Source organism: Xyrauchen texanus, chromosome 45, assembly GCF_025860055.1.
Source record: "Xyrauchen texanus isolate HMW12.3.18 chromosome 45, RBS_HiC_50CHRs, whole genome shotgun sequence".
Taxonomy (NCBI): domain Eukaryota; kingdom Metazoa; phylum Chordata; class Actinopteri; order Cypriniformes; family Catostomidae; genus Xyrauchen; species Xyrauchen texanus.
Genome location: NC_068320.1, coordinates 20,450,457 through 20,472,644, shown reverse-complemented (window position 1 = coordinate 20,472,644; position 22,188 = coordinate 20,450,457). Strand labels below are relative to the sequence as shown.

Sequence of the window (22,188 nt, the reverse complement as noted above, 5' to 3'; positions counted from 1 at the left end):
ACCGGAAAAAGATTGGGGGCCTGGGTAGATCAGAGTATTGACCCTTACTACCACCCCTGGAGTTGTGAGTTTGAATCCAGCCAGGTCTCCTAAGCTAGGGAGGGTAGAGTCACATGGGCTAACCTCATTGTCTCAATGGGGCATGTGGTCAGTTGTGCTTGGATTGTGGAGATGGCATGAGCCTCTACATGCTGGGAGTCTTTGCGGTGTCATGCACAGCAAGCCAATTGATGGATTGACTGTCTCAGAAGCGGAGGCAACTGAGACATATCCTCCACCACCCAGATTGATGAGTAACCACGCCACCACGAGGACCTACTAAGTAGTGGGAATCGGACATTCCAAATTGGGAGAAAAGGGGCACCAACTCGTAAAAAAAACTATGATTTGGTGCATATCAGGGAACTTTTAACTGAGCACAAGATTGAAACACCTGGGAACTTCAATATTGAAATGACAGACTTTGTCCCGTTACAATGCTCTACATGCAAGTATTTGCCAATTTAAGCTTCTATTATAGCCTGTATATTCACTAGATGAAGAGTTGTGTATACATATTTCACTAGATGGGGTTTAATGAGTAATACGTTTTATTAGAATTCAAAAGTTATGTTCAAGACCCATTGTATGTCCTGAAGAAGCACGTTTCCATATACTCGCATTTTCCTTTGCATGCCATTTGCTTTTATTTATGAATTTGGAAAAACTTTTTCCAAAGCAACTTGTTTTTTGCCATTTCCAAGCTCTAACAGTTGAGCTACAGGAACTTTTTTTTTTATTTAGAACAATTGATTTCTCAAAACAACAGCATATGCATTGAAGAAATTTTGTCCTCACAGAACTTGTATGATACAGATCAGAACGTCCGCTACTATCGGTTGTGTGTAGTTTTAATAAAATGGTTTTAAACGTTGCAATTCTTCTGCTAAGAGGGTGGTAACACTTTGCTACATGGTTCCATTCGTTAACATTAGTTAATGCATTAGGTATCATGAACTAGCAATGAACAATTTTTTTGCAGCATTTATTAATCTTTGTTAATGTTAGTTAATAAAAATACAATTGTTCATTGTTAATGGTTCATTAATGTTAACATATACAATGTTTGAGTTTTAAAAAGAATTTAATATTTATTGAAACTAACATTTAAACAAGATTAATAAATGCTGTTAAAGTACTGTTGATTGTTGATTCATGTTAACTAAAGTTGTTGACTAATGTAAAAAAAAATTGCACCCTATTGTAAAGTGTTCCCAAGTGGGTTAATTAATTTATAGCGTTAATACAATTCTTAGGCAATTAGTATACTTTTATTTCATTTAAATTTAGAAAATAAATGTCTTTTGTAGGAGTGGAAACCAACGAACATGCAGTATATCATTTGACCCAGCATAACGCAAAATAATTTGTAATAGGATTCAGAGTGACGCAAGACTAAAGTGATGCCTCTGGTCAGATTTGATTTAGACCTATTTAGCAGGAGAGACATTTAGTTACCCAGATGTCTGACGTGCCAAAGCGGATCAGTGGTGGTGTATTTATTATGAAAGATAAATGGCATTGGAGTAGTGGCCACTCCCCTGGCCGTAGCGCTGCTGTACAGGTTTTCCCTATATTTCAACAGGGAGGGAAGAGAATGTTTTTTTTTTTTTCACTTTTACAAAAGTGATCATTTTTGAGACCTACTGACCACTAATTTGATCTGCTAAAGTAATACAACCGGTTTGATTTAATGTTATTCACAAGACTCATTACACCTATGAACCACTGGTTATTTAATTAGACTCCCCTGAAATTCTCAGCCATTCATTTCTCTAATTGTTTAGTAATTTTTTGCTTTTTCATTCATCAATATCTGCCACAAAAGTGGCTGGATTAAATGAGCAATCACTAGGGTTGATGCCCAGCTCTCTGACTTCCTCTTTGCGGTAATCCAGGAAGCCCATATAGGTTGTCTGTGAGAACATCATATTTTTTTTTAATCAGAGTACATAAATAACAATGAACTTGGACCACATCTAAAAACAACTCTTACATATACAAAAATGCACACTGAGCACTATCTCGTAAGTGGGGGACAGATAACAGTCTGAAGCAAATGTGGCAGCATGCCCAGGGTACAGTATCTCTATATCTCCTGTGTGTCAGATGTAACACAAAAACATTTATTACCATAGTGACTAGTGGTGAAGCAATATCATGCATTTATTATCCTTCCTTTTCAATTATCAACTTAAAAGATAAAGCTGTATTAATATGTGTATAAGTGTTATTAGAATCACAAATTCTGCATCAAATTAAGGCTTTTATGGATAGTGCACAGAATAAATGATTTGACCTTGAAATTAATTTTTCTCAGCTTGTTATTCTCTACGTACTCCCTGCTCAAGCCCAGAGGAAGAAAAGATTCATGTTTGTTGAGGAATTTGGGATGGTTTTGATTGGCTGAGCAAGTCAGTAGACGCTCTCATTGATCTTTTACACATTCAAAGGGCATATCATTAGACTGATAGTTCTGTTTTACATGATTTGCTAATTTACAAGACAGGTATTAACCCTTATGTTGTGTTCCAGTCGTTTTTATTTTTTACTTTGACCAAGTATAAGGTGGCAGCCCATAGCAGGACATTTTCACATATGATACCTGAAAAAACAAATACATACAAACATCATGTGTTGAGTGCCCTCTTGTGGATCCTCTTTCCATATGTACACCCTTAAAGAAATATTTCAAGATCTACTGATCATTTATGTTGCATTTGGGCTCATTTGAATCAGGATAGTCTACTGTAAGTTATGATACATCATTGTCTATGTTATATGTATGCTATGGGATGTAATAAGTAAAAACTTGATAAAAAGACACCTGTTTATAATATGTATGTGTGTCAGTTAGAATTTCATAAAACTAATACTGCAATTTGGGTAAAACAAACTAGTTCATTGCATTCTACTAATTGAGACTTTTCCAACAATATATAAAACAATCTCGATTGTGATAATAAATTTGCAAATGATGGGAACAAAACAGTTGTTAAAAAAGCATTAAGAATTGGTAGGATCAGCAATATGCATTGTAAAGTCCAGATTCTAGCCTTTAACAGCTTAGAACAAGTAGATCAAGAAAGTGGTTATTATCTTATTACTTAATTATTATTATTTATTTATTTTATTTTCCGCAGGGAGTGCCCCCCCCACTCTGCTGGTTTAAGCTCAGATCAGTGAATTCTTCCATCAGTAATAATATACATTTAAAAATGAACACAACACAAGGGTTTAATCAAGTGAACAAATGATGACCAAGTATAAGGTGGCAGCCCATAGCACGACATTTTTGAGTCAAAGTTTAGTCAGTGATGTCAGGGAGGCATCTTATCTTTTGGAAGGCATCTTGCAGGGTAACTATATAGAAGAAAATGCTTGCACAAGTGTTGCTGTAGATGCTGTTGATGGTTGCCATGGAAGCACCAATACGCTCTGAATCACAGATCACCACAGGGATGTCTCTGTCCTCCTCTGTCTCATCTTCTACATTGTTTCTGTGCACCTTTCCTGGGTCTTCCCAGAGCTCTGAATTCCATGACCAGCAAGATTGAGATTAGCCAATACAACATGATTCTTGACGCAGAAGAGCAATTAACTACAGACTGAGGAAACATATTAGACTCCTACAACACTGATTGATGCAAGTTTACCTAAGTACTTATGCAGTGTCTGTGGTCTGGTCTTGCTGTACAGGAGAGCAAGTGGCACAAGGATGAGCAGAATGAGAATGCCCACGGTCGGCTGGCAAACAGAGAGAAAAAGTGCTAGAATGTGAAAAAAAGAAGATGGCCAATAGAGGTCGCTGTAAGGCATCAACTATGCTATCACACTTGCTAATGCTGCTGGTGGGAGGTGAGAAGATTTGCTGGGGTGCATTATTCACTTTATTTAAAAAATATATATATTTTTTTTAAAAAGTACAGTACACTGAATAAAAAGCTAGGTTTGTTGGTGTTTTGGAGTCATGGCTGAGATACTGTAGGAATGAGTATCTCTGCGTATTTAGTTTCAGCATACAGCAGGGGGTGACATTTGGGCAGGAATGACCCCAATAATATTAATATTTTTGTCTGATGACTGAAATGCTTTTTGGCGAATCTATTTAATGTATCATATTTTACCTAAATCATCCTAAATAATGCAAAACACGTATGCTTACTGGTCAACATTTAATCCCTTTCAATAACTGAATAAAATAAAAGAAGGAAGACGAGGGTTGCTGATACTGATCATTTATGTTTTACGGAATGTTCTGTGTTCAATATAAGTTAAGCACAATTGACAGAATTTGTGGCATAATGTTGATGGTTTCACTCATCCCTCCTTTAACAAAAAGTAAAAATCGAGGCTTCATTGAGGCACTTACAATGGAAGTAAATGGGGACAAATTTAGGAGGGTTTAAAGGCAGAAATATGAAGCTTATAATTTTCTAAAAGCATTTACATTAATTATTTTGTTACAACTTGTTCATTATTTGAGCTGTAAAGTTGTTTAAATCAGCGGTTTTTTTTTTACGGTTGTTTCAGGGGGTTACGTCGTCATGGCAACAAAGTTGTAAAATTGGACATATCTTTACACAGAAAAGATTAATAAGCGATTTTATGCACTAAAATCATATCAACATGCATATTGTTTACATCTTGTGGCTATACTTTTGAAATAGTGAGTATTTTAACATTTACGAGTTGGCCCAATTCACTTCCATTGTAAGTGCCTTAATGTAACCCCATTTTTGATTCTTTCTTTTTTTAAGAAAAGGAGGGACAATTAAAAATTAGTTATGCCCCAAATGCTGTCAATTGAGCTAAGCTTGCATTGAACCTGAAATATTCCTTTAACATAATTTCAGTGACAATTTTGGGGTGATTTCAAGTCTTCCAGAGACCCTACCATACATCTCTTTTATGGGTCCTCAATCTGTCTGGTTACCTCATTTACTCTACGACAGCCAATGTCGACAACATCCTGGTTGACTGACCCCTTCTCCACCACATACACAATCACTGGAGGCCTTCCAGTTTTGCAGGACAACACTGCAGAATGAGTCAAGGGTCTGGTTATGTAATGAACTAAAACACCACTTGTGCTATCACATAACTAATAACTCAAACTTTACGTTTCGATTTCTTAATGAAAATTATTCAATATTGCGTACATACACATTATGCAGACTTTTGGGACCGAAATCAAGAGTAAAAGTGTAATTCGTATACTGAACGAGGATTATGAAACAGTGATGCAATAAACAACTGAACAGAGAGAGAGTAATGGAAACCCAATCTGGAAACATTGCCTTTTGTTACTCACTTTTCCTCAATAGAGCCATGTTTCGTCCTAATGCAATGTAATGTAAAAAGAGAGAAAGAATTACTTGGCCTCTAGTACCACAAAGAATATGAATATTTTATCCTAAATAACATGTTTATTGAGAATAAATCTGTTCTTAGTGTTATCCCAGCCTTTTGCTTATGTCCAAGATGCAAATTTAAGAGGACTGTGGGTCTTTTGAGTCTCTGTGCACATATGGGACTGCTTACCAGGAGTCTCCCATCCTTTCCTTTCTGGTGCCATTCTTCACTAAGCCTTAAACTAAAGAGATATCTATTTAATTTCATATCACATTTTTAAAGGCATTTAAAAGCAGAGTAAGCTTATGTGTTACCTCTGGATTTATTTAAGAAGTTCCAAATATGCAAGTTTGGGGGAAGCTTGTTCATCTAGGCCTGCCAATAATAACCCAAGGATATATATGCGGCTGCTTCCCTCGCACCAGTGATGATTCTTCCAGGCATCCCTCCACCTCCCCATCTCCAACTTTATATTTATATGATATATACAGATCAATATTTACGTCCCTTTTTACTATAAATTCTCCTCCCTGCTCAGTAGGTGGCAATATGGACAAAGTATTCGAATTGCCAAAAAGAAGAGAAAAGAATGTGGAAGTGAAAGTGGAGATTTATAGTAAAAAAAAAAAAAAAGACTTAAATATTGATCTGTTTCTTACTCACACCTATCATACCACTTCTTAAGATATAGTTTAAAACACTGGAGTCTTATGGATTACTTTAATGCTGCCTTTATGTGATTTTAGGACCTTCAAAGTTCTGATCACCATTCACTTGCATTTTAAGGACCAACACAGCTAAGATATTCTTCTAAAATTGTGTGTTTGTGTTCAGCAGAAGAAGGTCGTACACACCTGTGATGGCATGAGCGTAAGTAAATGATTAGAGAATTTTCTTTTTTTGGGGGGTACTATCGCTATCTGGCATTATGGTATAAAAACCTTGAGATTTGGTAAAATTAAAGTATTAAAGTAAACTAAATGTTGACTTAAAAATGACAATTTTGGTATCATATAGTCACCCTCTTGTTGTTTCCAAACCCGTATGGCTTTCTTTGTTCTATAGAACACAAAGGTGATGTTTGGCAGAATGTTAGGAACTGACAGCCTCAGTCACCATTCACATTCAGTGGATGAAAAAAAAGGATGTAGTGAAAGTGAATGGTGACTGAGACTCCAAAAAATGTAATTTTGGGTTCCACAGAACAAAGTCAAACTGGTTTGGACACAAGGGTGAGTCAATTATTACATTGTAAAAATAATAGATGGTGGACATTGGTTTCAAATTTTCCGATTTCTTAAGCGTCATTATATAAACGCAACAGCCTCGCGATTACATTGTCAACATTTTACAACTGTGTTTATAAAACTCATAAAGACAAGCAGATATCCTCACAGAAGGGATAGGCTACGTTTATGTAAGACAACTTAATGAGGTGCAAGAGTGAAAAGAGGTAAAGCGAAGAAATCTTGATGTTGGTTACTTACCACGCGTGATTTTCAGTGTAAATAGGTATATATAGGTTTTTTTATATAGGTATTTTATTTCGTTGTGTTGTCTCATGTGGTCCTGTGTTGGTCCTTTGTTGTTTTTATGTAGCACCATGGTCCTGGAGGAACGTTGTCTCGTTTTACTGTGTGCTGTACTAACTGTATGGTTGAAACGACAATAAAAACCACTTGACACTTGAAATCACCCCAGTCTCGCGATTAAGTCCATGTCATCTCTACAGCACGAGCAGGTGGGCGGGACAAACGCGCGAGACTTCCAGCGCAACTCTATCCAGAGGCACGCTGATTCCCCCCCACAGATGATTGTTTTCGCTGAGTGAGACCATATTTACATGCCATTGCTTCAAATCCTGTATCATACAGAAGACATCCCGGGCTTCTCTGTGATATCAAGTATGAGGGTGTGGCCAGTATGATAATAGACGATGCGTAATAATATGCTAATACATATTAATGTATCAACTTTATGGCGTCACATGTAAAATAATGCATTGACATTAATTATAAAATATTAATAACATATTTTGTAATGTTTATTGTGATGCACCAAACTGGGCAATGAGAGGAAATGGTGCTCATTAGTAATGATTCTAATTATGTATCTATTAATATCACTAATCATACATCAAATGATGTTAAAGTTAGAAGACTGAACATGGATGTAATATTCTCATCATTGTCCATAATAGAATAGGAAGTTATAAAACCACTCTCTTTTCACGTGCATGTTTAGAACAACGTTTGTTTTGTTTTAAAACTTCAGTAATGGTTTTAAGTCTTTAATTTCACCTAAGACATACTACCAAAATTACTCATTATATTAAGATTTTTCAACCAAAACACAAATATATATACACAGAGTGAGACTTTGTGTCATAGAGATTAGCCCAATAATGTCTCTAAAGTTGTGTTTACACAATACAATCCAGTTATAATATACAGTAAGTTTAGTTTGAAGCTTTTCACAGACAATACTATTTTTTGTATAGAGAGCACCAGACATGCACAATACGTGCACACACACACACACACAAACAATACACACACACGGTATATATACATGTTTTTAAATTCTCAAACAATTGGTTTACAATACAAATGAAAGTGCAAAACTCACACTATAGTCTAAATAACCCCATATATCTCTGCTTGAGGCAGTGATGGATGGTTATTATACTTCCCATACATGACATTAATATTATAATCGGTGACACTTTGACTGCACAAACTATTACACAATTTTATACATTAGCGCTTCTCAACTCTTTTGCGTCATTTACAACAGTTGTAATACTGTACAGAAGGCTTGCACAGGCCCTTTTAAAGCAACCAAAATCTGGCTGAAAAACGTAAAGGCAAGCTGCTTATTCTCCAACTAAAACAGTTACGTCAATATTAAAAGTATTCCAAAGAAAGCAAGGTGCATTGAGAAATTGGGAGAGCAAAATAATGGAGAGAGCAAAAACACAATAGAAATGTAAAGAATAATTAAAATAGTTACTGTAAACACTTAAATAAAATTAAATGTACATTTTGGTCCTGATATAGTACATTTCACATATGCCTAAGGTATGCATAATGCCACTTGCGTTCACATGGAAAAAACGCTTATAGCAGTGCTAACAGCATGGCAACGTTGATTGGCAGGTCTAACCGTTCATTTGTGTAGTGCATGGATCGGACCCGCTCGGGAGGGGAGAGAAGGAAGGCGACAGGGCCAACGCGCTTTTCCACACAGGTCAAACACAGAACACCTCCCTCGTCCACACTGTCCACCTGAAACACACATTTAATAAATAAAGCCAGCTATACAGTCATTTCAATAGACAGGGTTACCACACATTTAAGACCAATAAACTTTGAGTTGTTTGTGATTACTGTATACACATTTTTTACAAGTTATTCCTTTTTTTTACAGTTTGCACTCACAAAGAGCAATGTCTAGCCAATTCAATATTTTTACAGAAGAAGGCACATTCATTCATTTGGTAGATGCTTTTATTCAAAGCAAATTAAACATAAATAATGGGTAAATTAATGACAAATGAGCAAAAAAGAACACTGACATATCTGATGGGAAGTCTGCACATGCTGAGTATGGCGTCCCCTGTGATGTTGTTGTTACAGTCTTCGGTGGAGCAGAGGAGAGATGGGTCTTTATTTAGCAGAGTGCTGGTCAGTTCTGATCGCAGGAAGTACTCCTGTGGCAAACAGGAAGGTATTAACCAAGGGATGATGAAAATATCTCCACAACATGATATCTGGAATTTCCTTTAGCTAGTAAATGGATGATAAAGACTAAAAGGGAGATTAATGTAAATACAGACAGCAATAACGCACTCCAGTAAATGTGAGGATGTTTCTGATGGTATTGGTGATGTAAAGAGCTTTCCTGGCTCGTGTGACAGCCACATATAACAGGTTCCACTCATCATCTGGGACATTTCCTACAACCAGAGAGATTTTTTTAATTTTGCACCAAAACCATAAATGCAGCTTAGAAGTTATCCATAAGACTCCAGTGGTTAAATCCATGTCTTCAGATCAGAGGTGTGGGTGAGAAACAGATCAATATTTAAGTCCTTTTTTTGCCACAAATCTCCACTTTCACTTTCAAAATGTGCAAGAATTTGAAAGGAGATTTATAAAAAAAAAAAGTAAAAAAAAAAAGGACTGAAATATTGATTTATTTCTCACCCACACCTATCATATCGATCTGAAGACATGGATTTAACCACTGGAGTCTTATGGATAACTTTTAAGCTGCATTTATGTGCTTTTTGGAGCTTAACATTTCTGGCCACCATTCAATTGCATTGTATGGACCTACAGAGCTGAGATTTTCTACTAAAAATATTTATTTGTGTTCAGCAGAAGACAAAGTCATGCACATCTGGTATGGCATGTGGTCGAGTAAATGAGACAATTTTCATTTTTGGGTTAACCATCCTTTTAAGCCTTCTATGGAAACAGTTTCCTTGCAAAAGATAAAAGAAAATGTGATCTCCTTCAGAATTTACCTTTAGAAAACAAGCTGTTTACTACAGATTTCAGCAGAGTGAAATACACAAGAAATACTAATATTCCCCATTGATTGGTTTAAATTAAAGGCAAAATGTAGGATAAAGTGTCTATCAGTGCCAACACATTTCAAATGATGGCCCCTTGAGCTCCCGTGCAGACAATCACTTGGATAATACCTAGCCTTTGAGGCTGTATAGACACTGTAATGGTATGAGTTCTTCTTACATTAGATGCAGAGCCATTTATTAATGCTCTCAAAGAAATTCCACAAACCTGTGCTGAAATTGCCCACTCTCTGCAGGTTGTGTCGAGCACATGGAATTTTCATGAAGTCATCAGTCACAACCACTGCATCAAACTCCAGCCCTTTAGATTTATGGACCGTACCAAGGATAAAATCTGTAAATATTATACAATCCGACAGATTAAGACATCAGTTATGCAAAGATGCAAGGCTGCAGGTGCACAACAATTTTCCTGTATTTGTCATAAAAACAGCTTGTGTATTTTTCTCATTTCTGTCTCTTTTACCTGCACACAGAGGGCTACTCTGGGCACAACTGTAGATTCGCTGTACCAGCTCTGGAATGCGTGCATTGAATTTTTCTACCACAGCTACCTTGCCCTCCAGCTCGCGGTCTTCTGAGGCTGTGGCATATCCCTTTAGACCACTGTATCCACCCAACTTGTCTTTGCAGAATCTCCGAATGAAGTAATCCTTGATCGTGAGGCTGTCTGAGGTAGAGAACCAAACTCAAAAGAACGCCATGAGGTTGAGTAAAAGTATTTTTTTTAATAACCTTTAGTCGATTAGGGTAGGGAAATACTAGATATGAATCTAGAGTGGTTTTGAGATGTGACTCACCTTTCCTGCGTTTGTCCTCTGGTTGCATCAGGACCCAGATGTCCATGATTTTCTCCAGTCCAAACTTTTCAACACCCTGAAATCAGAGGTTTACATTTAGAGAAATGTTTTTTCACAGAATAAATTGAAGTGTGTGAGCAAAATTATTTCCTCCACCCATAATGTAGCACCTTATCCTAATTAGACGCAACATGAAGCACTAAGCGGCGATTTATTTTTCTGAACAATTTTTCTGCATTAAGCTAAACTCATAGCCACTCAAAACATATTCGACGTTTAAAATACAGCTATTGGTGCAGGAGTTTTGAGCACTGAGATTTTACTGTTTGTGAAGTTACCAAAAGTAATGTGATGAAAATAGAACCCAACCCCCCCCCCATTGGCATTGAAGAGATGGGATTTCTTGCATGACACTTTGTTGCATCCTGCATAGGTCAAGTAAATGTGTAAAGCACTCACTCCCACAATGTAGATCTTGCAGCTGGGGTTGATGTCTGTGAGTCGGACAGCCTCACTAAATACAGTGACGTTACAACGGCTGAGAATGGCAACACTCCCTTCCAGCAGCTTCTGCCCCAGCTTCAAACGTTCCAGGGTTTGACTATCCTCTCCTCTCACAAAGCCTGAGAATATACATACAAAAAAACAAAAGCAAATGGGGCTATTCACACATGGGTGGTTTAAAGTGAGTGAATCTCATTAAGAGTATATCCAGATCATATTTGACCCTTTAAAAAATAGAATTTCTTTAACTTACCATCCTGATTTCCACCAACCAATATCTGCTTTACTTTTTTACAACAGTCCAAAATTGAAGCACCAACGTAGGCAATCTCAGAGCCAAACCTGAAGCTCTGCAAAGAACCAGAGTGGTTGTGTTAGCACGTGCCACACATTTATCATTGTAGCGACACAAAAAGCTTCATTTATAAATCTTAACTGGAATTTCCTTTGTGTGTGTGTTTGTACCTGTGTGAGATAGTAGATGTGTGTATGAGGAACAGCATGCAGAGCATTGACCGCTCCTCTGAAAGTGTAGATCTGTTGATGGGGATCTCCAACCAGGATTTTTCCACAGCTCTGAGAGAGAATGATGTCCATGACGACTGGAAAATGAAACACCACAAACAGAAAATATGATACTAATCAACAAACTACAGATTTATCTGAAACCCTACGATTGAGCTCTCAGATTTATTTTGCGATAACCAGCTGCTGTATAATATTAGTATATTACATGGCATGAAATATTGATTTGCATTGAAATTGTTATGTGAGAAAAAAAAAAAAGAAAAATCGCTGAACAGCTCATTATCCATCTTATTACAAGACTACATGCCAAATAAATACGTAAATGGACATGAAATAATGATATGAATAGAAATTATTTTATTAACTTAGTTATAGAGGTCGCAGGGTGATACAAGAAGAAAAGATGACCTGTCAGATATATTTTAATCCCTGAATCTGCGGATATTACTCAGACATATCAGACTGCTCGATGGCGCCATTGAACAATCATAAAAGAGTATTCCAGAGACCCGTTTAATACATTTATACACTCATTGAGCACTTTATTAGGAACACGTGTACACCCACTTATTCATTATCTAATCAGCCAATCGTGTGAATCCAGCCAGGTCTCCTAAACAACCGAATTGGCCCGGTTGCTAGGGCGAGTAGAGTCACATGGGGTAACCTCATCGTGTTCTCACTCTCAATGGCGCGTGTGGTAAGTTGTGCATGGATTGCAGAGAGTAGCATGAGCATCCACAGGCATAGTCTCTGCTGTGTCATGCACGATGAGCCACGTGATAAGATGCATGGATTGACGGTCTCAGAAGCGGAGGCAACTGAGACTTGTCCTCCACCACCCAGATTGAGGTAACCATGCCACCACGAAGACATACTAAGTAGTGGGAATTGGGCATTCCAAATTGGGAGAATACTGGGGGCATTATTATTTGTCATTAAAACAATTTTAACTACTCCACAGATTTAATATTAGCAAACAATAATTTAGGCAAGTCGTTTTAGGACATCTACTTTGTGCATGACACAAGTAATTTTTCAAACAATTGGTTACAGGCAGATTGTTTCACATTTAATTGACTATATCACAATTCCAGTGGGTCACAACTTTACATACCTGCCTTTAAGCAGCCAGAAAATTATGTAAAGTCTAGACAATTAGCTTCTGATAGGTGGTGTACTGAATTGGAGGTGTACCTGTGGATGTATTTTAAGGCCTACCTTCAAACTCAGTGGCTCTTTGCTTGACATTATGGGAATATAAAAAGATATCAGCCAAGACCTCAGAAAAACATTTGTGGACCTCCACAAGTCTGGTTCTTCCTTGGGAGCAATTTTCAAATGCCTGAAGGTACCATGTTCATCTGTACAAACAATAGTACACAAGTATAAACATGGGACTACGCAGCCATCACACCGCTCAGGAAGGAGATGCATTCTCTTAGAGATGAACGTAGTTTGGTGCAAAAAGTGCAAATCAATCCCAGAACAACAGCAAAGGACCTTGTGAAGATCCTGAAGGAAACAGGTAGACAAGTATCTATATCCACAGTACAACGAGTCCTATATCGACATAACCTGAAAGGCTGCTCAATAAGGAAGAAGCCACTGTTCCAAAAACTACCATTAAAAAAAAAAACAGACTACAGTTTACAAGTGCTCTTAGTTTTTGGAAAAATGTCCTCTGGTCTAATGAAACAAAAATGTAACTGTTTGGCCATAATGACCATCGTTATGTCTGGAGAAAAAAGGGTGATGCTTGCAAGATGAAGAACACCATCACAACCATGAAGCATGGGGGTGGCAGCATCATGTTGTGAGGGTGCTTTGCTGCAGGAGGGACTGGTGCACTTCACAAAATAGATGGCATCATGAAATTTTATGTATATATTGAAGCAACATGTCAAGACATACCTTCAAAGTTGTGGCAAAATTGCTTTTAAGACAACAAAGTCAAGGTACTAGAGTGGACATCACAAAGCCCTGACCTCAATCCAATAGAAAATATGTTGGCAGAACTTAAAAAGTGTGTGCAAGCAAGGAGGCCAACAAACTGGACTCAGTTACACCAGTTCTGTCGTGGAGGAATTGGCCAAAATTCCAGCAACTTATTGTGAGAAGCTTGTGGAAGGCCTCCCTAAAACATTTGACTGAAGTAAAACAATTTAAAGGCAATGATACCAAATACTAACAAAGTGTATGTAAACTTCTCACCCACTGGGAATGTGATGAAACAAATAAAGGCTGAAATAAATTATTCTCTCCATTATTATTATAACACTTCACATTCTTAAAATAAAGTAGTGATCCTAACTGACCAAAACAGAGAATGTTTTCTACGATTAAATGTCAGAAATTGAGTTTAAATGTATTTGGCTAAGGTGTATGTAAACTTCTGATGTCATCTGTGTGCGTATAATATATATATATATATATATATTACACACACACACAAATTATACAATATATACTTGTATACTATATATTAATTCACATATATACACACGTGTAATTATAAATTGATTCAAACTACACTGAGGTGTCTTTACCTGGTGTACAATCCTGAGCTTCATCAATAAATATGACATCATAACGATCCAGCTCTGGTCTCGTCAACTGCCAGAGTTTAAGGTAACCTGTGGAAAATATGTAGAGAAACAATTTTCACTGAAGTGTCTAAATTACATAAGATTACATGTGATACATGTAACACACTGAAATATCTGATAAATCCAAATTTTTGCTACTTACCATCATGGGTCATGTTGTATACCCGCTCTCTTTTGGGCTGCAGCTCTACCATTTTGTCCCATAAATCCTGTGCAATACCTGCAAATATCTGGAAAGAGAAATGCATGTCAGATCACAACCAACATCTACTAAAGCAGAAGCTAAATTCACAAGTGTAAACTGATACAACAGTGTGTCTTTACCATTTGCTCTCGTTCGCCTGGGTACTGAGGGAGGCCCTGTGTATTCTTGTACTCTCGTGGAACGTGCTGTGGGCCGACACGCTGGTCTACAGATGCCCAGAAGGTGTTTATAGTTTGCGTCACCACTTTAGCGTTGACAAAGCCCCCGTGGCCTTTAGGCAATATCCACGCCACCTCAAATGGCTGCAAACTGTTGGACAGTTTCTTGATGTTTTTATAACTGTGTAGCAGGAAAGAGGTACAAATAAGTATTCATACTCTAAACAGACAGTCAAGACCCAAAAGATTTAATAACAAGAAAGAGCAGCTTTATTCTGGGAAAATTCACTTAACAGTTGGGCAACTTTTGCAAACTGTATTTTAGTGCAAAAACCGACAACATCCACTGCAAATAAACAACGCTACTAATGGGTGCAGTTCATTCCCCCTAAAAACTGGTCCGACATGCACTGACAATTCAATCTCCATGGAGAGGTGTTTAAACTGACCTCAGTCCAACAGATTTGAAGGCCATTGAATGGATGGTACTGCATTCCACATTGCTAGGAAAGGAGCACTGAGCTTGCATTGCCACAGATTTGTTGAAGGCCAGGTAGAGGAAACGCATGTGTGGTCTTTGCTCAGCATACTTAACTAGTGTGGTTGTCTTTCCAGTGCCTGTAATAGGAGCATTTCACAGTTTCATCTTTAAGTGGAGAAACATTTGTCATAATTCTTATAATCCGATTTGCCCCCTCATGGTGGCTGCCATTTAAATATCACATGACCAGCAGATTACTACTCACTTTATCTAGGTTTGAGGTATTTTTTTTCCTTACCAGCAAAAGCCATTATTTTAACGACATGATGTCTCTGGATGTCGTGATTAAGAATCTGCCGCTGCTCATGAGTGACATGAAGCTGTCTGAGGATGAAGTCAATAATGAAAATGTTAATTTCAACCCTTTACTTCTCATTACAATTAATTAGAAACATCATTAGAATGGCCACCCACCTGCTGTCTTGTAAGCACAGAGGAGGTGGTGCATTCTCCATTAAGTGGAGCACATAGAAGATGTTGTAATGCCACCTAAAATATGGAGGTGCAATAGTTAAGAATCATCCAGATCAGAGGTTCTCAACTGGTTTTATTTCATGACCCAGATTGGATGTCAAGTGGATACCCAACAAAATTATTGTACAAAATTAAACAAAAATGTCCTTAATGTCAAACATTGAGATGTATAAATATTTCCACCATCAGTGCAAACCCAACAATATGCAATATGCAACAATTCTAGTTGATAGTTGTCTCTTAGTTGTCTAAATGTCTCTTGAATTTCGATGGTTTCCTGCTTTTGGCAGCCAATAATTCACTGTATAAAACAAACTGTGGTCTATGCAAACCATTTTAAAGTGTACTCTTATTTAGTTTTTATTAAGTTGACATCTGTCTAATATGAAAAACGTGACAAAATACTGTATTCATATGGGTATTGTGATGAGGAGGATGGTGTGGCTGGGCCGTAATGGTGTACCGGTGCTGAATCAACTGATCAGCTGGAGAGCAAAATAAAGGGGAGCCGGAGACACCAGTTTGACAGAGAGATGCACATGTGCTGCATGTGTGTGTACGTTTATGTTGAGTTTTACCATTAAACATAACGTTGACCGTTCAGCCAGTTCTGGCCAAAGTCAGTGTGGTGGCCCCCGGGCCTGAATCGGTGTGAGAGCGAGATAAAGGGGAGCCGGAGATGCCAGTTTGAGAGAGAGAATGCACGTGGCCACGCTGCATGCGTGTGTTTGTTGAATTTTACCATTAAACTTTACGTTGACTGTTCAGTTGGTTCCCACGTCCTCCTTGCCCTTTCTTTAACTGTTACAACATCCAATTTGCACACATATAAAAACATTCTCTCTCAGCTAATGCTCTTAATTATAAAGAAACATTCTAAGCAACCCTTCTAGGTACAATTCGAAAATATTATCTTTTATCATTAGTTTTTCATCAAATGTGTCACATTTTAGCTTTTTTTATAGCATATATTATGTGTTTTTACTATTTACAAGTATTTACAATTATATGTGGAGCACTTGCTAAATCTGTACTGTATCTTTAAGCCTAGCGGCATCAGCTAGTGAGCGCATTTAGCAAGAGAAGACATGTGTGGTTTCTTTAGTACATCCAAGTTTGATTAGAACTAAATGTTTCTTTTTTTTGACTGTAAAACTGCAAAGGGTATTAAACCCTTTGCATGTAATTCCTCATGCCATGAGGAATTACATTTTCCTTGATCTTTTGACATATAAGAGGTCATTGTACTATAAGTCATACTGTAAGTTCCAGAATTTAAAACTTCCTCAATAGAAAAAGAGCATTTATTTAAACAGAGCTGCAAAAATGGCTTGTTTGGAATTTGTGGAACTTGTGATGTCACAAGGACCAAATACATCTGCATATGCAAGGCCTATTAATTGAATATTTCACGTCATGATTGTGTGATGTGTGTGCCGACAACCCGTTTACACCGGGTGAGTCTGTTGACTTGACGCGATGCAACGGCTTGAGGCCGTTTAAACCGTACGCATTGACATGAACCTTCTAAACGTTTGTGTCGGTGGCAGCAGTAGTGCCATCGATTGCAGCGCAAAATGGAACAGGACAACAGGTTTACTGTTGTACTGACGCGCCACAACGGACACTTCCATGGTAGAAGTCATCATTGATTATAATGGGTTCTATTGCTTTTAACGCGACTCTCACCTCTGGTGTACACAGAGTGTTAACAGTTGTGCTTGAGATGAACAGTTTAATGTACTCGGATGCAATGTATTTGAAAATATAATATATATATATATATATATATATATAAATAAAAATAATAATAAAAAAAAAAAAAAAAGAGCATTTCACAACCACTTTAAAAGAGACATTATTCAATGCCATTTGGATCCGTGGATCTTGTCTTTGAACACACAGAATGAGTTAAACCAAACGTTTACTCTCAAAATGCAGTGAAAGGACCTCTCCAGATCAATCTTGATATTGAAGAATCGATATAGAGATCATTCATAAAAGATTGTGATGCATCGGAAAATAAGGGCTGGAATTACTATAGTAACCATATTTTAACCTTGATAGCTGTAGTACAACCAAAGTAATAATACAGGAAGATAAAATCTATGGTAATAAAAATCATACTTTTGTGCTTATGATTTTACTACAAATATCATATTACTGCAGTAAAACCATACTAAATAATGGTATTTTTTATTGTAAAACCATAACCACAAAATTATTATTTTTATTACCATAGTTTTCATTTTCCTGTTTTAAAACTATGGTTTCTACTATAAATATCATATTTAAAATATGGTTACTGGGGACGCAAAACTATTTCAGAAAAATAAGGGGCTCCATATTATCCCATCAGAACAGACCTGCGACTCACTAGTGGAGAACCACTGATCTAGACAGCCCTGCATAATAACGAGTACGTTGACTACATGGTTTTGGTTGTGTAAAGTCACAGAATGAATAGAACAAGTTCTTTCCTAACCTGTTGCTTATGTTAATAATGTTCTTTCTCATGGCCAAGAGCAAAGTTGCCACTGCCCACAGGTACTCAGAGACTCCCCCTGCTGTCAGAAGACATCCAGACGTCTGCAACAGAGCAACCAGTTCCAAGACATCTTTTACTCCGTCAGCCATAATCAACATCAGGGACATGGCAGACCATGGGTTCATTCCCTAAAACAGTCAAATTAACAATCAGTCAAACAAACTGCTTAAAGGCATAGCTCACCCAAACTGTAGTTTCTCACTCTCATGTTGTTCCAAACCTGGATGACTTTCTTTTGTACATGGAACACAAATGGATAGGTTCTGCAAAATGTTAGCCTCAGTCACCATTCACTTTCATTGCATGGAAAACAGATGCAATGAAAGTGAATAGTGACTGAAACTGACATTCTGCCTAACATCTCCTTTTGTGTTCCATGGAAGAAAGAAAGTCATCCAGGTTTGGAACAACATGAGAGTGAGAAACTACAGTTTGGGTGAGCTATGCCTTTAAGGTCAAACAAAGTTTTGCAGAAGAAACGCATATGAGAAAACATGAAATTATATAGAGGCATTTAGCAGACCACTGCTAATTTAGGACCACTAAAAAAAAATAGTTTTTTTGGTAATTGTTGACTGTGGGTTAATAGTACCTCCTCGCCCGCCAAATCTGGCAGTCTGTGTTTGATGCAGGCCTCAGCCTGGGCGTAGAGCCGATGTCCTTTCACACAAGCCAGCACGTCCTTCACATTCACATGCTTACTGTGTTTGAACTGAGACATGTACCTGAAAACCAATTTCAGAAACAGAAAGGAAAAGATCTCATATGTCAAGTGCTTGGATAAAACCATAATTATAGTCATTATATTCCAGTAACTGTGTGGGTGATTTTACTAGAATGATTAAGTTTGAGACTAAACTGTAGGGCTATAAATAAACACATATAATTTTGATATTATGGCACCCATGTATAAGGACCTCAAATGGTGTGTTTTCTGTCAGTTACCAACCTCTGCTACATAAAAGCCAGAAACTGACCAATCAACAGACAAAAGTTTAACCCACACTAAACTACAGTTGACCCCAATGTACAACCACCTAACATGCTTTGATCTTTGATCAGCTCTGCATGCCTAGAGATGTAAAATGGGGGGAATGGGAAAGTAAAATTTTCATGCTGTTAAGGCATAAATGATATGTAATGTGGTTTGTTTACCAGTTGAGCATCGTGTATTCTTACCTCACCATATTGAGAAGACACAGGTCGTGCTTTTTGTTTATGTTATTCTCATCCAGGATAGACTTTACCTCCTTCACTGCCTCATGTTCCCGCTTACCATATCTGTAGTACAACTTCTTCCAAGGAAGAAACTAGGAAAAAAATAGCAAGATGATATATATCAAATATATAAATGAATATATACATATTTTAGCTTCATCAAAGTAGCAACCCTTTCAGGTCAACTCATTCATTTATCTTTAAAAAGAAATTCATACAAAAGGCACAATCTCTGTTTGCGTACAATCATTTTCATTTATCATTAATAATTTAAGCACAAAGCTTTAAAGGTGGTATATGTAATATTTTTTACTGTACTAAATCATAAAATGACCATAATATGTCATTAGAGAATTGGGATACATGCAAAGTTGAAATACTGGCTTCTCCGATAACAATGCTACAGCCAGTTTATTCAACTCTGAAGTTTCCATTCCGGGCCAGAATTTCTGTTTTGGCCTGTGTCATCCCGCCCACTGCCCACTCACAAATAGTATTTCGACACCGCCGGGTTGCCAGATTTGAAAAAGTAGGCAGGCAAACAACACTGCGTGCTGCAACCATGAAAGCCAAGAAACGAACTGGATCGGAGATGACAGATTCCACCCAACCTAAAAAGCCTCTCCATCCAACTAAACCATGACCAGAGGTGTAGTAAAACAAGGATAAATATTGGAGATTCCTTTGGAAAATGGAGACAGCCCAGAAATCCTTCAAAACGTATGCCAAGTTGGCTAATTTGCATGTCAACATTCTGGCAACCTACATGAGCTTAGAGTCTGGGGTGGGGCAGGCAACTCTCCAATACTTTTAATTTTGACTGCAGTACTCCTTTCAAACGCTTGTTGTCAAACTTACATATAGCACATTCAAAATCAATTTTTTTTTACTGTAGTGTTTATATGGTAACACACCTGTGGATCTATGACAATAGCCCTCCAGTGTTGACACACCAGGCTGATGTGTCGATACAGATCATCCGCTTGCAGATTTGCGAACACAGTCCTCAGGATCTCCTCGGGCAGGTCCTGGAGGTGACCCTGGGGAACTGCCTGCCCACCCTGCACTCCCAGCAGCCTATAGTGGGTGCCAGGTCGACTTTCAACAGGGTACTCCTCATCCATCTCTCTTTTCACCTCCACAAATTCTTCTTTTTTAATTGAACTAATTGCTGCTTCCATGTCCTCACTGAACATGTCCTCAGTGATTCCTTCCATAAAGTCTACCTCCCCATTCTCTTCAACATTTTCCTCTTTAGGGGCAAGATGTACAGGGGGTTCCTCATCAGCCTCCTCCTCAATTGGAGTCTTGTTTCCTTTTTGAGGGCTGGTGCTGATGACTCCAGTGACAGAGAAGAACTCTGTGATGCCCCTCTGTTGTCCAACACTATTATCTGCAGCTTTAACAACAAAATTAAAAAGGTGTTTAAGAGAAACATTTTGCATTGATGGAACATGTATCAAAGTCTAAACACACCGACAAATAAAATAACACCTTTTCTGCTTCTTTTGGTGGGTGTCCTGGGCCAAAGTCCACGGTTGGCATCTCTATTGTTCAGATTGACATTGAAAGGCTGTGTTAGAGATTGGTTTCCTGTGCTGCTTTGGACCAGATCATGACACTCTGATGGCCCCAAGTGTCTGCGTTTGGCCGTTCCTACATAAAGACACATCAGATAGGTAACAAGCCACATACCCTGCTGAAAGATACTCTTAGAACTAAACTAAGCTGCTCAGTTGGATGATTTTGGAGGGGCTACGGGCACCTTTAAGCTAGGCTGGGAGAGCAGTTTGAACCAGCTATGGGCAGCCAACCATCTTAGGCTGATTTTAAATGTTTTATTTTATCAGCAGGGACAAAGACATGTGACTACATAAGCAAGAAGTGGGTTAAATGTGAGATTTGCCTGCAGCACGGCATGAAACACAAGTTTGGATCCACTGTATTAGCAACTCACAAAAGTCCACTCACAACTAACAATCACAAACAAGACGACCATAAGAGGAAAGTAAAAAAGCAGGCATATTTTCATACAATCACCTCTCATGGACGAGTCCATGATACACAGATGACGAGACACTTCACCTGGCCTCCAAAAGGTCAGAATTTAAAACTCTAACGGGACACGTTTACCCGAAGAAACAAAACAACTTCACAGGTTGGACATTTCCGCTCTCCGTATCTAAAAATTCAACGCGTCAATTTTATTTCAAAATAAAAGTAGCGCGTTGAGTGAATATTAGTGATTATTATCAGTTATTTATTAAGATAAAAAACAAACATACTATTTTTGCTTAATTTTTGTCACTTTTTATATTTTTTAAATGACATATTAAATCGAATTATTCAATGCATATAAAATGATTGTTTTACAGAATGATACTTAAACAATACAGTATTTCATGGATGTTTTGGCGCGTTTAGTGCTTATTAATGCTTATTTGAGTCAGTGGCATGTGTTCGTCAATTAAAAGCTTTGATAAACAACCAAACATAGCTAATATTTTTACTTGCTATACATCATATAGATTATGTTTACATTATATCTCAATGCGTTTTTATCCTGGTTAAGTAAAGATTACTGACTAAATAAATAAATATCATGAATA

At 37.6% G+C, this 22,188-nt stretch overlaps 1 protein-coding gene and 1 long non-coding RNA gene across 2 annotated transcripts; both read right to left on the bottom strand.

Moving 5' to 3' along the window:
- Positions 1-1,177: 1,177 nt before the first annotated feature.
- LOC127637315 (uncharacterized) lies at positions 1,178-7,105 on the bottom strand. The gene is made up of 3 exons (XR_007969709.1): positions 6,882-7,105; positions 3,696-3,786; positions 1,178-3,570 (listed from the first exon to the last, which is right to left on the bottom strand). It is a non-coding gene; the product is annotated as an uncharacterized LOC127637315 (long non-coding RNA).
- Positions 7,106-7,674: 569 nt separating this feature from the next.
- LOC127637473 (F-box DNA helicase 1-like) lies at positions 7,675-21,751 on the bottom strand. Its single transcript, XM_052118561.1, has 21 exons — positions 21,620-21,751; positions 21,074-21,235; positions 20,494-20,978; positions 19,541-19,671; positions 18,954-19,086; positions 18,299-18,489; positions 15,754-15,828; positions 15,578-15,663; positions 15,248-15,416; positions 14,760-14,979; positions 14,578-14,665; positions 14,376-14,462; positions 11,764-11,900; positions 11,552-11,648; positions 11,254-11,417; positions 10,795-10,870; positions 10,461-10,664; positions 10,203-10,328; positions 9,246-9,352; positions 8,972-9,106; positions 7,675-8,681 (listed from the first exon to the last, which is right to left on the bottom strand). Exons 1-21 carry the CDS (start codon positions 21,636-21,638, stop codon positions 8,514-8,516), a joined length of 3,060 nt encoding a protein of 1,019 aa, XP_051974521.1. The 5' UTR covers positions 21,639-21,751; the 3' UTR covers positions 7,675-8,513.
- Between the last annotated feature and the right edge of the window lie 437 nt (positions 21,752-22,188).